The sequence below is a fragment of the Schistocerca nitens genome, chromosome 7 (genome assembly GCF_023898315.1).
Source record: "Schistocerca nitens isolate TAMUIC-IGC-003100 chromosome 7, iqSchNite1.1, whole genome shotgun sequence".
Classification (NCBI taxonomy): domain Eukaryota; kingdom Metazoa; phylum Arthropoda; class Insecta; order Orthoptera; family Acrididae; genus Schistocerca; species Schistocerca nitens.
The window spans coordinates 197779939-197796666 of record NC_064620.1 but is presented as its reverse complement, the minus strand read 5'-3'; the positions used below and the strand labels follow the sequence as shown (position 1 = coordinate 197796666).

Sequence of the window (16728 nt, the reverse complement as noted above, 5' to 3'; positions counted from 1 at the left end):
AGGGTTACAGGAACATAAGATGTATTGCAGGGGAAGTTCCCACCTATGCAATTCAGAAAAGCTGGTGTTGGTGGTAAGGATCCATGTAGCACAGGCCATGAAGCAGTCATGTTTGGCAACGTGTTCAACATCAGGGTGGTCCACTTGTTTCTTGGTGGCTATTCATGTGGACAGACAGCTTATTGGTCGTCATGCCTACATAGAATGCAGCACAGTGGTTGCTGCTTAGCTTGTAGACCACATGACTGGTTTCACAGGTAGCCCTGCCTTTGATGGGATAGGTGATGTTAGTGACCAGACTGGAGTAGGTGGTGGTTGGAGGATGTATGGGATAGGTCTTGCATCTAGGTCTATGCAGAGATATGAGCCATGAGGTAAGGGGTTGGAAGCAGGGGTTGTGTAAGGATGGACAAGTATATTGTGTAGGCTTGGTAGACAGCAGAATACCACAGTGGGGAGGGGTGGGAAAGATCGACAAGAGGTAATCGAAACCCTGGCGGAGAGTGTAATTCAGTTGTTCCAGTCCTGGGTGGTGTTGAGTTACGAGGGGGATGCTCCTCTGTGGCCAAACAGTGGAACTTTGGGAGGTGGTGGGAGACTGGAAAGATCTGACATGGGAGATTTGTTTTTGTACAAAAACATATCCCCTGTTTTTTATTACCTGTAATTTAAACAAAGACTGTTTTCATCCTTGCGTGGATTTCTATCAACAGAAATGGAAAATGTTAAGTGGAGATGTTGAGCTGCAGACAGGCACAACTAAAAGACTACTAAGCACAGAGCTTTCAGCCAGAAGGCCATCTTCTGAAATAGACATTGTACACACACACACACACACACACACACACACACACACACACACACACTCTTTCATGCAAATGCAGCTGTCACACACTTGACCACTGTCTTCGGCTGCTGGGGCCAGACTCTCTCTCTCTCTCTCTCTCTCTCTCTCTCTCTCTCTCTCTCTCTGTGTGTGTGTGTGTGTGTGTGTGTGTGTGTGTGTGTTTTGTCTGTTTCAGAAGAAGGCCTTCTGGCCGAAAAATTACATGTCGAATAGTCTTTTTGTTGTGACTGTCTGCGACTCAACATCTCCCCTTTATGGGGAGTGGCAACCTATCCTTTTCATAATATTATCAACAACAATATTTTTTCTATACATCATCAACTAATTATATGGAATAAATTGTTACATCAAACACAGTACTAGTTCCAACAATGGAAAATCCAGAATGGAATGTAACAATTGTTACAGTACTAGTTCCAGTTAATATAACTAATTCTGGTATTAATAAACACTATACCTACTATAAAACTATTTCTGTCACTATTATAATAACAAAGAAATATGGGTAACACAGGATGGGATAACAACCGTATGGAAAGGAGAGATTGCTACTCACCACATGGAGAAGGCATGGAGTCACATACAGGCACAGTGAAAAAGAAAACTAGAAATATTTTTAGCTTTCTGATAAGGTATGTCTTCAAAAGTAGAACTTTCACACATATACATAACAACAGTTCATGCACATATGACCACATGTGTGTGTGTGTGTGTGTGTGTGTGTGTGTGTGTGTGTGTGTGTGAGAGAGAGAGAGAGAGAGAGAGAGAGAGAGAGAGGGAGAGGGAGAGAGTGAGAGAGAATTGGTTTTTGTTGTTTCGTGAATGTGTGAGAGCTCTACTTCTGAAGACGGACTTTCTAGAATTTTTCTGTTTTAGTGTACCTGTCTGCGACTCAGTGGCTCCTCTTTGTGGTGAGTAGCAATTTATCCTTTCCTTATAGTGTAAGTTCTTGTCTGCCACATTCTACAAAGCACTCCATTGCTCCCCAGTCTGTAGGTATACCCTGCCAGTTCCTTGGGTGCTGCAGAGAGCATCATGGTTGCATCTAACCCTTCTGTTATCTGTCAGCTCCCCTGGTTGCAAGGGATGACTCACGTGATCCAAGGGATCATTGTTGCTGCCCGTGAGGAGTGCAGGCACATGCCAGCCCACGTCATCCATGTTCCAGTTCCTTGGGCAGTGAGACATGGCCCATGGCTACATTTTCACACTGGTATTGTTGTTATGATCACTGTTGTTAAATAAAGTAAATTTTATGGAAACTAGGGTATAATTTCCCCTCCCAAGTCCTCCCCACCCACACCTCACCTCACCTCTCTCTCTCTTTCTGAATATTGCTTATTTTATATCATTTATTTTTTGCAAGCCATGCTGTAGGTGAGCTGTGCCATTATTTGACAGGTGTAGATTCAATGTGATGTGTTATCTTAAATGAAATGGAAGACATAAAACATTGTAACATTGGGTGTCATTAAATTCAAACTCAGGTCAAACTTTACTCACTGCTGAGAGTTCTCAAATTACTTGTAGGACCACAAAATGAACTCCTGCATAAACAAGCTTTGCATCTTTTTTGATCCTTAACAAAATATTTAAAAGGTTTTTTTACTGCCAGACTGTATTCTCTGCAAGTGTACTGAGTCTTCTACAGTCATACTGTTTGGTTAGTGTGCACTAGCTGGTGAACCTGACATTCTGAAACATTTGATATACAATGCATATTTTTTTTTGGCGGTGGGAACATTGTCAAGTTGTGTCGGAATTGTTCCATTAAGTGACAAGTGGGCACGTGAGTAGGACGGTGATGGAAGCTAGAAGTGTTGATCAACTATAAGGATATGTATCAGTCATGGTAAAAGTTGAAAGTATTGCGAGGAAGAACTGTACTAGCAAATCAAGTGATTATTCATTAATGATTACATACATCAAAGTTAAGCAGAGGGAGCGAGTGTTAACTTATCTAGTGTGAGTAGAACTGAAGTTGCTGATTATAATTTACTCAATTTAACAACCTGTGGAGACCGTAGTATAAGTAGAAATGGACATCTTTGAAAGAGTTAATATTAAATAATGACTTCTCTGGAGTGACAATTCATCATTGTGGTTTGCAAAACATGGGTGTGGAAGGCATAGTTAGAAACTTCTGTTTTCAAACCAATAAAACAAGTTCATATACTTCGTGTTACCTTTTATAATGTATCCTGATCACGTATAGTTACAGACACATCACGAAAAATTAGATACATGATTTATTGTTTATGTCAGACATGATCTGTTGTAAGTCATCTCCCTTAAAAATCCGATCATCAAATAGTATATAAATGGTAATGTAACTAATATTTGTAGTGGGAGTTTATATCTGTCTTTCTTGTAGGCCTTTTCTGCACCAGTGTATCTTAAGAGAATGTGTAGATTAAGCATTTTGACCTTTTGTAGAGGTCACAAGGAATAGGTCACCTTTCTTCCTTTCGTATCTGCTTGGCAACTTGTCTTATAATGTTGTTTGATTTCAGTGAGCTTCATCACATGAATCACTTTCCCAGAGGCAGACATGTGTTCATTTCCAGTTCTGCAAAAATTTTATTCTTCATTTCTATCATTAACATTTCTTTTCCACTTCTGGATTTATTTCAGTTTCCAAAATCACAAACTGCATTAACTTAGCTTACATCAGCCCTATGTGATATTTTCCATAAAAATGTAGTTAGTATAAAGATGGAATACTAGACTGCATTGTGTGTCAGAATACTAATTGTTCTGAAGTGGGAAAATCACAAAGGCCGTAGTGGGAGTGAAAATTATTTTATTTAGTTTTCAGTTTAAGATGTGATTTGAACAGATGTTCAGTGTAGCTGATTCTGAGTGTGTTCCCATAATTTTTCCCACTGTGATGAAACCAGCCACAGAGATCACCATAGGAGAGGGATAAAATGGGTGATGGTTGACCTTGTTAAAATGTGGTACAGCATGACGTAATATGTCACAGTGCATGGCAACTTCTAATAACAAACAATTTAGACTACAGGTTCTAAGAGAAAGGATGCAAATATGCATATTGACAGCAAGCTGATGGCATGTTTTTGTAACATTGCTGAACTTGCACTTTCCAGCAGAATTAGGTTGCTAAAATGGGTAACAAACTTGTATAGACAATTAGTGATACAACATGGTATTCTTACTTGCATCTAGACAGATTACAGAGTAGGAAGAAAGTAGGACTCCAAGGAACTTTGTTCATTTCATATGAAAGAATAATGAAATTATTCCATTGACTCTAATAAATGAAGATCAAAGATATACATATATGTCTGCATAGTATGTAATTAAAAAAATAATTTGTTACTTCTACTCTCTTTTGTTTGTGCAACAACACAGATGCATCTCTGGGGTGGATGAACCCTTCTTCCACTTAAGTACAGAAACATTGGAATCACATGATTATAACAATTTCCATTCAGTTTCTTTCACTTCCCCTGCATCCTGGCAGAGAAAGATATAAATTTGGTATTCTGTAAATTAATTTATCACAGGTGTAACCAGAATGAATGATATGTGCATACTTAACTTCAAATTGTTCACAGGGTTGGTTCCTTCTTAAACTAAGCTTCTCAAATGGTAACCTTGTCCTGGAGCTGTTATGAACTGTATTTTAAGAAACATACCAAAAGCTGCAAGGTGAATTGCTTTCATTTGACAGGCATTTTCAGTATTTCAGAACATCTTCAGGAACAAAAACATCACTACAGTGTTAACATGATTACAATTCCAATCATGTTTATCAAGACAGTAGAGTGTTGTAGAATTTTCATGAGGAGTGACTGAACATAGTTCACTCATAACAAGAGGCTAGATGGCTTTTTTGACGTTATGTGTTATGTGAGATAATTATAAAAGTTAAGTCAAATGTATATGAGCAGTTCATTTCACTGATTAAAGAAACATAAATGTGAGGTTTTTCTTGAAACACAATTTAAAGAACTTTTTGTCACCGTTTGACATCATAAATGTGTTTTGAAATCATAATGTGAACATATGTACAGTGGGGTGATGTCTTTGTACCTGAAAATGGCCTGAAAGACCGAAACTGAATGTAAAATAAAAGTGTTTCACTTAGCACCTGTCAGTGTGAGTATCTTTGCAAAAAATCTCATTTTATTTTACACTTTTGCTAATGTAAGCTTTTCAGTATAGTTGCTTAAGTCAGATATTATATTTATAATATGCTCATTTAATTATAAAAGACAAATATATTTCACTTATTACTTTTAAATTAAATTATCTTATTCATCTTTCAGTATATTGCATTACTATTGTTAATTTCTCACGTCTGTTCCCTGTTGGTAAGAGTCTTTTCTTTACACCATCATTTCTCTGTAATATTTTCCTTCTGTATACTAAGCTTTTCCTTCTTATTTATGTTTTGTGCTCACAAAGGTTTTTCTCTTTTGTTTTACTCAATTGAATTCCTGTTCATATTGTGTTAGTTGGAGGGAAGAGTGTTCAAGACCATAGATACTGTAAAATATTGTTGACTACACTGCAAAAGTGCAGCACTAGGTAAATGCTTCTGTAGTCTTTCACAAGTTTTAATTGTCATTTAGTGGAACCACAAACTGTTTGTACGTGTGATCCTGAAGGGTCTGCGGTAATGAATGCTTGGTTGTGTTTGTGTTTTCTGTTGTTGTATGCTGTTTGTGTCATGAGAATTCTATTTCATAATAATTATTATGTTTATTGGTAAAGATTATTTTTTGAAATACTCCTTAGTTTGGTTGTTGGGATAGATAATGTAGCGAAAAAAGTGGCAGGAAGATTGAAAGGATAACTTTTTCAAAGTTCTGCATATTTCACACCAAAGGTAAAAATGTTTACCATGTTTCATTATTTCTTTATCGTATGTGATTGTCTGCAGTATGTACGTATCCACAGAGCTCTATAATTTTAAATTGTTGTTTGACAGGTGTGGGACTGAGGCGGTCATTGGATATTGGGAGAGTGTACTACTACTTGTTGGACGGCAAGGAGACTCCACAAAGTATGGATATGATTCTGGAGTGTACTTAGTGCCTGAGATGGATGGTGTTCGCGTGCTCTCTCTGTTCTCTCATGAAATGATTCAAAAAGTGCCAGTTGTGGTGCAAGAAATTTTTCGAATCAATAGTAATGATCCTGGATCTTATTTATTTGAAGCTTCAAAGCAGTTCCAGGTACAAAAATACAGTGAGGGACATTTCAAAATTTTTCAAGCAGTATGACTGAATAAAAAATGTCTATCATCACTTTTCAAACATTAAGCATAATAACCATTGTTTAAAACATCTGCCGAACAGTGATGGAAACATAAAATTCACACAAAAAAAGAAAAAAAAAAAAACACACACACACAGTGCATTATTGTTAAGGTATTTAAGTACTTCAATCATTTCTGCTGCTTGTGTTGTACCAAAACTGCTTTCCATCCAAATTAGGTGCCCTAGGCTGGGTAACAGTCAGTCTGTTGGTTCATATCATGATTCTACAACACAGGAAAAGTTTTTTCATTGATATCTGTCTAACATGTATCATTTTGTATCTAGAATATGTAGCTGTACATTATTGTTCAACATGTGAATATTGGGTTTGAGAATGTTTGATGCTCTGTGATGAAGTCTCTGTCACTGCAAAACCTTGTATAATGTAAAAGAAAAAATTGTTATAGATGCCATATAGATTATTCTGTTACTGTAATTGTTTTGTCATAATGTTAGCCAATAAGTAGCTCACCCCTGACTGACAGTAGTCCATTTTCAGCAGGGACTTCAGATTTTTCTGTTGAAAAGATTGTTTATAGTTCTGTGATTCACAATTATGAATATGGGAAATGAGACTGGAAGACTTCATGTTGTAACCTTTTTATTTTATTGGCTTCTATTTGCATGTGACTTGTTATCTGTTGGCTGAGATGGGTCATGTTTATGCTGTATAAAATTGTTCATATATTTGAAATGAAGATTATTTGTTTTCAGGGTCTTTTAATGAAGTAGCAAAATATGAAAGTTACTGCAATTGAACAGTCACAGTTGTATATTTACCTGTAAAGGTCATATGTTCAGAAGTCAGTGATTAAGTAGTAGCTTACATTTATTTTAAAATGTAGTATGAAACTGTGACTGACAGAGAGAACTGTAACTGAAAGAGAGAACTAACATAATGTGTCATCTTGAAATGTACTACGATACTTGTGATGAGGTAGACTTGGTAATGATGCGGTAAGTAATATATCTCTGTTAGAAAAATATCATGTGTCTCTGTTGTTCCAGAAAGGAAGTCATCGAGCAGATGAATATATAAGAATTGTCAAAGACAAGCTAGAGGAAGCAGTTAAAAATTGTATTGAGGCTGCAGGCTATGAATTTGACACAGACACACAGAAAATGCTGATTCGGGTATTTTTTGTTCTTCTGTTTATTATCTTCATTGAATATATAGATGTAAACTGTTTTGAAGTTATTTGTTGATTTTATGTTATTGGTGTCATGTTTTACTATTGCCTCATACATCATAAATTAACCCAGTTTGATGTTGTTGTCTTCCAGTATAGTATAGATGTTTGTGGCTTAGTATTTAAGTTCTCATGAATGCCTTCCTGGCTGCAGTACACAAATAGATTTCTAATTTGTCTTTTTCCAACACATTTTTAAATTACTTTTTAGAAAGTGCTCAGTAAAATTTATATGAAAAATATTTGGGATATTGTAAATACAGCTTCTGACCAATGTTTTATCTGGAAACATTAATTTGTTTCAACATGGTAACATCTTTAAAATCTGTTCCCTTTTTAGGCAGCACAATTTGGCAAAGGCTTTGTTCCCAGCATGAACTCCGATTCATATGTTAGGATGTGTCGACTGCTACGTGTTCTTAATGCTGTGCGAAATCGGCACGTTGGAATACCATTGACGATTACACAGTATCCTTTCATATCACTTGGAGGTTGATTTTTAACTACTATTTAATAGTTAATATATATCATTGCTGTGGCAACATTCTGAAAGGGCAATAAGGTGCATGGATTTGGGGATGTTGCTGTAAACAGTGCAGGTCAGTACTGATGTGTGGGACAGTGGGATTAAATGTTAACATTTGCCTTTGAGTTCGAAGATGTTAAAGTGCGCCATGTTCTTGAAAATTTTTATGCAATGAATGTGAAACTAGAACAATAAGCATGGATAAAAATGCGGTAGTGTTTGCTTCCAATTATTATTTACAAAGTTTCTTGTGGTGGCCATTTTCCACCAGAACTGTATATAAATTGCGGTAGTTTACAAGAAAAGCACCTTTGGAATGCTGCACATCAATTTTCTGTTCTGTTTATGCATCCACACACATTATGCCATTTTAACAAGGTGTCTTCAGTGGATGTCCTGGAATATTAAATGATTTTTTGTTGTTGTCATGTATTGGCTATTGATTTAAAAACATTTCGTTGACTTTCCCAGTTTTTGCATTTGGTTGTTTTTGTTTGCATGTATGTTGCCGAAAGACACACAGACAGAGAGAGAGAGAGAGAGAGAGAGAGAGAGAGAGAGAGAGAGAGAGAGAGAGAGAGAGCGAATGGGCGTGCGCACGCACCTGGTGCCTGGTTGTGTGAATGTGTGTGAGTGCATAAATGAAATAAAAAAAATTAATGTGCAGCATATATAAAGTGTTCTTCTTGTGAATCTCTGCAGTTTAATACTTAAATTTTCTAATACATGGATCTCTGTGTGTTCTGAAATAGTTTGTTGTATTGGAGATATGATTTTCATTGGAGATATGATTTTCATTATAAATTGGTACTGACTGTGATTGTCATATGAATTATCTGCATCAGCTGTATTTCAAATCTTTTTTCTTAGATTTATTCTAGTTGGATTCTGGAATCTGTCCTCTTTTCGCTTTGGGAAATGAGTGCATGTGTAAAACATGATGCAGAGTGAAATCCAGTGTAATGGCTAGGAAGGTTCAAAGACCTATTCATCATTATCATTATGGCTGCCATTAAATCAAACTGTCTTTTATACATTTACTATACTACATATAGCCTTGATGTAGTACTTAACTAACTACACAAGCAGAAGATAAGAGAGATAAAAACCACTGAAGATGCCTAAAGCAGTTAGGCAAAATCCTGGATGTTTCAAAAAGATTCATATGATTTCATAAGACTATCTTTTACACGAATGGAAATAGAGACTTGGGGTAAATTTTAACTTATACATAGAATTGATTGGCGACTCCATAGTGTCCTGTGCACTACGACCAGATAATGTGTATACTTGAAAGGAGAGACAGCATTGGTCGTATATTTTTGTTTATTATCGCAAAATCGATTTTCTGTCACTTAGTGACCATCTTCAGTGCTGTAATATATAACTTAAATTAGTAAGCACTGGTGTCAATAAATCTTTGGAATCTTTGGAAGACTGTCGCATTGTGGGTGATTGTACTCTATATAATCATTGAAAGCAGTTGTCAATAAACGGCCCTTTTAAGGGCCACAAATACTACACATTGATCTTGCCAAAAGCCGAGAAGCGATTCTTCTTAGTGTTTTAGCTCTCTGGGGCACTCTGGGATCCTCAATAGATGTCGAGCACAGTCTCTGATTGGTTGTCTTGTTTTTGGCGCGCGATTCAAATTACGTTGGAGCAAGCTTTGAGTCTATGTGATCGCCGTAAGCTTATTGACACCAGTGCTTACTAATTTAAGTTATATATTACAGCACTGAAGATGGTCACTAAGTGACAGAAAATCGATTTTGCGATAATAAACAAAAATATACAACCAATGCTGTCTCTCCTTTCAATTATACATAGAAACTAACGGTCTACTTTGGCACTAGTTGTAAGTTGCCAGTAGGCGTCCTACTGGTGGACTCTCACTCACTTGTTCATTCATCTGAGTTTTCCACAACTGCTAGAACATGCTGAAACTCTCATTTTTTAATAGGACAGAACACCACCACACTTGCACCCACCAGTAAAATAATTTCTTAACATTGAACTGCTCAGTGGTGGATTGAGTGTAAAAGGCATATGGATCTTGCATTGCACCATGGGCATCTAAAGTCACCTGATCTCATGGTACATTGTTCTTTTTTGTGAAGGTTTGTAAAAGATGTTGTTTATGTGTCTCCCATTCCAACAGTTTTTGGGTAAACTGTGACACCACATAGCAACAGTTGGGACATGGTTGTAAAAGTATGGGAAAAGTTGAGTATCATCTGGATGTTTGCCATACTTCTGGTAGAGCGCGCATTGAACGTCTGTGAAAGGTAAATTTTGATTGTAAATGTAATTGTGAAGAATACCCAAGCTCCTCTCTCTCTCTCTCTCTCTCTCTCTCTCTCTCTGTGTGTGTGTGTGTGTGTGTGTGTGTGTGTGTGTGTGTGTGTGTGTGTGTTATTTGAAAATAACAACATATTAGGTCTATGCATAAGTCATAATGTACTCCAACTGTGTATTTTCAAGTGGAAAAGTGTAGTCATGTGAAATCAGATGAATCTTTTTCAAACATTCTATATATTTGGTTAAGAAGCGACATAAAATTCAATAGTAAAAGAGGAGTATGATTATTCTCACTTGCAAAATTAAATAAAAAAATATAAATTTATAAATTGTTGAATGTCCCTCATTTGTATTTACATCTTGCTTAATTTCCAGAGGAAGATTGTCATGCTGCTTATTAATTGAGAAGGAAAATACAAATGCATTGTAATTTGAATAGAACTCTCTTCATTTTGAAAAGTACAAAGTAAACACTCATTACATTTTATTATTGTTAAGTAAATGTATAAATAACAGCCAAGAGTGAGATATTTCTTCCTCAACTTTCACAAGATTGGAGCATTTGACTACACAGGTATTGCTGGACAGATTGGTGCTAAGACACCACTACTGCCTGGCCATCCACATCGCCAAATATTTGCGTCTGCCAGAGACAGAGGGATCAAGTCGTATTCTTGCGCATTGGGCCTGCTATAAAGTGAGCACATCATTGTTTATTTTTGTCATTACATTAATTGATGGTATGTAATGACTTACATGAACTTTATTATTAATTTCTGGTTGTAATATGCATGAGAGGATAGGTATGTGTGTAAGTGCCACAATTGCATATGTTCAGTTATCTGATCAAACTGTCCCCCCCCCCCCCCCCCCAAAGTAAAAAAAAAATCTCTTACCCTACTGTTGTTATATCTTTTTTCTCCCATATGTAAAATTAATGTAGGCCATACACATTGAACTTTGGTCAGAGAAGTAGTGGATATGCAGTATTCCCATAATTCGATATTTTACTAATATTGGAAATGTAAATAGAAAGAAGCATGTCTAGTGGCTAGGAAAATGGAGAAGACTTGTTAATGGGATACCGAAAAGCAACTTTATTATGACCTGCACAGTTAGCCGTGCAGTCTAATGCATGGCTTTCCGGATTGGGAAGGAACACCCTGTCCCCGGTACGAATCTATCCGGCCAACTTGTGTCGAGGTCCGGTGAGCCGGCCAGTCTGTGGATGGTTTTTAGGCAGTTTTCCATCAGTCTCGGCAAATGTGGGCTGGTTCCCCTTATTCTGCCTCAGCTACACTATGTCAGTGATTGCTGTGCAAACAAGTTCTCCACGTATGCGTACACCACCATTACTGTACTACACAAACATAGGGGTTACACTCGATTACACTCGTCTGGTGTGACACATTCCCTAGGGGGGGGGGGGGTTAGTCCACTGGGGGTTGAACTGCACAATAACCCTGCAAGAATGGTTCAGTGTGGGGCGGCGGAGGGGTGAAGTGGACTGTGGTAGTCATAGTGGGTTGTGGACCACTGTGACGAGGATGGAGCCTCTGCGTCATTTCTAGGCCCCTGGTTAACATACAATACAATACAATACAACTATATTATGAAAAGAAAAGTTGCTACTCACCATACAGTGGAGATGCTGGCTCACAGAGAGGCACAACAGAAAGACTGTCGCAAATAAAGCTTTCGGTTGGTAGGACCTTCGTCAACAATAGCCCACACATGCAAACTCAACTCACGCACATGACTGCAGTCTCAGGCAACTGCAACTACACTGCAAACAGCAGCACAGTGTCTGATGGGATCGGCAACTGGATGAGTGTGAGGAGGAGCCTGGGGCAGGGAGGGGGAGGGATAGTATGGTGGTGGTGGTGGTGGTGGTGGTGGTGGTGGTGGACAGTGAAGTGCTGCTGGTTAGACAGAGGGCAAGGGAGAGGTGGGAAGGGGGAAGGGCGAGGGGAAATAGTGGAAAAATAGACAAGTAAACAGGCTGGATTTGATGGTGGAATGACGGCTTTGTAGTGCTGGAATGGGAACAGGGAACAGGGAAGGGGCTGGATGGGTGAGGACAGTGACTAACGAAGGTTGAGGTCAGGAGGGTTATGGAAATGTAGGATGTATTGCAGGCAAAGTTCCCACCTGTGCAATTCAGAAAAGCTGGTGTTGTGGGAAGGACCCACATGGCACAGGCTGTGAACTATAGGATTTCATGTTTGGCAGCTTGCTCAGCAACAGGGTGGTCCACTTGTTTCTTGGCCACACTTTATCAGTGGCCAGTCATGTGGACAGACTGCTTGTCGGTTGTCATGCCCACAAAGAATGCAGCACAGTAGTTGCAGCGTAGCTTGCACAGGTAGCCATACCTTTGATGGGATAGGTGATGTTTGTCATCAGACTGGAGTATGTGGTGGTGGGAGGATGTATGGGATAGGTCTTGCATCTGGGTCTATTACAGGAGTACGAGTAATGAGGTAAGGGGTTGGAAGCAGGGGTTTTGTAAGGATGGACAAGTACATTGTGTAGCTTCGGTGGATGGTGGAATACCACTGTTGTAGGGGTGGGAAGGATATTTCTCATTTCAAGGCACGACAAGAGGTAGTTGAAACCCTGGTGGAGAATGTAATTCAGTTGCTCCAGTCCTGGGTGGTACTGAGTTATGAGGGGAATGCTCTGGTGGGAGACTGGAAAGATCTGGCACGGGAGATTTGTTTTTGCACAAACCTTGCACTACATGCTGTTTGTCCAACATAAGACTGGCCACCTTTGCAAGGTATCTCATAGACCTTAGATGTTCTGAGACCTGCTGCATCTTTAACTGGTCTCGGTAAAGGATGAATTTTTGTCATAGGCCTGAAGGTTGATTTTGTCTTGTGTCATTTCAGCAGGTGGCTTATCTTGCCTGACACAAAGCCACAGAATGGCAGGTTTCTTTTCTTTCTCTGTTTGGTGGGCTTGTGAGACTTGCTTGAAAATTTACTGTAAATACTGTGATATGGCATGAACAGCCGCAAGTGCCAACCCCATGCTGTATCCTCTGTTTGAATCAGAATCTTTGAATGAATGTAATCCAAGTACATTGTTTGAATATTATACTTATTGCAGACTGTAACATTTGCCTGTCTTTCCTCTCACTGCAGCACTTTTTGTGGTATTGAGACAATTAATTTGCTTAGGACTAGCCTTCGTGACCTTTCTTTTGCAGTTTTATTTACACATTTTGCTGAACTTTGAATCTACTTTTCTTACAATGACCACTGCTATTTTTTAGGCCACTGTCACAGTCACTATCTCTTCAAAAGATTGCAGTGGCTTTGTTTATGGGTTCACTGCATACAGACTGTATTAAGTACTACTTGTGACGGCATCTTCATTGCAGTTGCCATTTGAACAAACATGCCTTACGAACTATCACCATTACATAAACTGTTTTTGGAATCCTGGGTTGTGACTGTTGATTACTTCACAAGCTGAAAAATGGAAAAAAAATATAGAGATACTAGCCACTGAGTGGTGCCACTTTTGTTTGGAAACAATCCATGGGGATGATGATTCATAATTGTTCATCTGTGCTTACACTGAAGAAGACTTCATACCTTCCGTCAAATCTTAATTAATCAGAATAAGTAACCAGCCATCATATCTTAACAATACACCAACATAAAGGACATATAGTTGAGTTTTTTTGTATTGTAGCTTTTCTTAAGATACGATTATGTCTGTAAACCCGAAACTGGTTGTATGTCAAATAAATTAAAATATGAGCAGCACTGCAAAGTCTAAAATTTAGAATCCACGGTCACTGGCCTCCTCCAAAGGTCAAAGTGACTTAACTTCATAATGAAGGTATTGTACATGAGGATGTTGTGTGACAAAAATGAAAATAGTAATGACTGTATACTAATGCAATTAGTGCACAAAACTCTGTTGCAGGTTGCAACTCACCAGAGTTCTGTTATATGTTCCTTATCAGGATGATGTAATCCATCGTTAATCACAAACTTCTGCAAACTTTTGCAAGTAAAACAAGGTATTCTGTGTTGAGTAAATATCTTCAGCAAATATTGATCCTTTTGCAGGCCGTTGGGGGAAATATACTTCCCACTAAATGTATTTCCTTACAGCATTTAAGGGAACATGTGCTGTTACCACTTCTATATCCTCCTGCCATTTAGTAGCAGTCCACTGCACCAGCTGTAGTTTCTATTTGTTGTAAAATATAGCCTTCCCATCAAACAACTGTGTTTTAATTGTTCTTGGGAAGAATGGTTACCACCAAAGTAGTTTCTGGAAGGGGCTTGGGAAGGATACTTCCCACAAAATTAATCTGTCATTTATGGTCCTTGGGAATCATACTTACCACCAACGGGGTATTCTAAAGCTTTTGGGAATACATCTTACCACCTCTGTCTGCGCCTGACATCTCGTGATATTACACTGCATGAGCTATATGTAAACAACAGTCAGTTTCTACAGGGCGTTTATAAATGAATATTGGGATTTTAACACTTTATAATATTTATTACATTAAACTTACAGTTATAAATGATATGTTAAATGAAAGAGAAACTCAAACAGTTTTATCAAGAACCTTATAAAGCTGGTAGACCATGGATTATGTGCCAACTTCGCAAACAAAATGTTGTTTAATAACGATGAAGATTTTCTGGATCATGTTGTCTTCAGTGTTGAATCGACCTTTCTCCTTAGCGGACATGTTAACACTCACAATGTGTGCTCTGGGGCTCAGAAAATCCTCATGAGATGGTACAAATGCAACGAGATTCCTCTAAAGTGACTGTTTTTTGTGCCGTATCCCAGCGGAAAGTTTAAGGGCCTTTCTTTTTTGGTGAATCTACTGTAACTGGCACTTCTTACCTTGATACACTAGAGCAATGGGTCTTCCCTCAGTTGGAAGAAGATGAGCCAAATAACTTCATTTTCCAGCTAGATGGTGCGCCATCTCACTGGTGTAGTGAAGTACGCGATTGGTTGAACTTCACTGTACCAAAGCGCTGGATAGGCCGCAAGGGGCCCAATGACAAGGCCTCCACATTCACCCGACCTAATGCCATGTGATTTTTTCCTTTGGGGATTCATCAAGGATCGTGTGTATGTACCTCCGCTATCAACAGACCTCCCTGAATTAAGAAACCGGATTGAAGCAGTTGTTGCTACAATCACTGAAGACACACTTATCAACATTTGCGAAGAATGTGGCTATAGACTTGATGTGTGCTGCCGTGTGACAAATGGTGCTCACATTGAACATTTATAAGGTTCTTGGTAAAACTGTTTGAGTTGCTCTTTCATTTGACATACCATTTATAACTGTAAGATTAATATAATAAATATTATAAAGCATTAAAACCTCGATATTCATTTATAAACACCCTGTATTTGACATAGGATCAACTGTTGTTGGAACACATTCCTTCACTTCTGCAATATGCTTTATTCTGACTTGTATCAGCTCATACCATTATAGTATGACAAAGTTTTGAGGATTGTTTGCACATTGCCGTAAGTGAGCTTTAACATCAGTGAAAAGAATTTGAAATCTAATAAAAGGAAACATAAAATAAAAACAGAAAAGACTGTTCATTATTTTTATGTGTAACAACAACACATAACAGCTCACAAAAGGGAAGTGGTAAATGAGATTACCACCGTAGTTCTAATCCCTCACAAAAGTGCTGTGGTGATAAATGTACCAACATAGTTTTTGCTCCTAAATCACAAAAATAAAATTATCGAAAATTAAATATAGTGAGTGGATGACAATTCTAATAGGATAGCAGAAAAATTATTTTCACTGAGTTGCTAAAAAAAAAAAAAAAAAAAAAAAAAAATGCATCCGCTAAAGGGTTAATATTTAATGTAAAATAAATCGTTTGAATATCATATGTGGTTGTGGCTAAATGTCAGATTTTTTTACATTATGACACAGTCACTCATCCATAAATAGTCTGATTTTCATCATGCTCTTAATACCCCTTAATTGTGGTGAATGAAGCTGTGTTGCTTGTTTGCTTGAAGGCAATAATGGAAAGAAGACAAATAGTGCCATGAAATTTTCATCTACTCCGATGCCTGAATACCCTTCAGGCTATTCAGTTTGACCATCCACACCAAACTATCAGTGTTAGCGAAAGAATAGGGTTGTCATTCTCATTATACTTACTTCTTCCTTCCTTGAAATACATTTCATGGTAGAAGGCAGTTTGAATCCTAACTGCAACTGCTAATAGAAGCATGCTAACTCCTAAGAAGTATGAAACTCCTTGACATGGTTCACACTCAGACCCTTCCCTTTCTCAAGCAATGTTCTTGGCATATGGGCTATGCAGACATGTGACACAGCCCACTTCAAAGCTTCAGTTCTTCCAGTAACTCTCCCTTAATTTCAAAACTCTATGTTGTTCCCCTCATTCACCTTTGATGTGTATTATAGTGGGGCCTTTGAAAAGGATGAGATCAAATTCCTTCCTCATCCTTCCCTAATCTGAGCTTGTGCTACATCTCTAATGATGTCCTCAATGGGCTGTTGAACTGCAGTCTTCT

General features: G+C 38.1%; 1 protein-coding gene across 2 annotated transcripts in view; it reads left to right on the top strand.

Moving 5' to 3' along the window:
• The window catches only part of LOC126195009 (vacuolar protein sorting-associated protein 16 homolog), a 231027-nt gene that overhangs the window by 132251 nt on the left and 82048 nt on the right, over nt 1-16728 (top strand). The window contains exons 6-9 of one of the 2 annotated variants that reach the window (XM_049933434.1): nt 5808-6054; nt 7147-7272; nt 7669-7796; nt 10708-10852. In XM_049933434.1, coding sequence (XP_049789391.1) covers nt 5808-6054; nt 7147-7272; nt 7669-7796; nt 10708-10852 — 646 coding nt within the window. The remainder of the gene's footprint in view (nt 1-5807; nt 6055-7146; nt 7273-7668; nt 7797-10707; nt 10853-16728) is intronic. The other variant, XM_049933435.1, reaches the window with a different exon arrangement.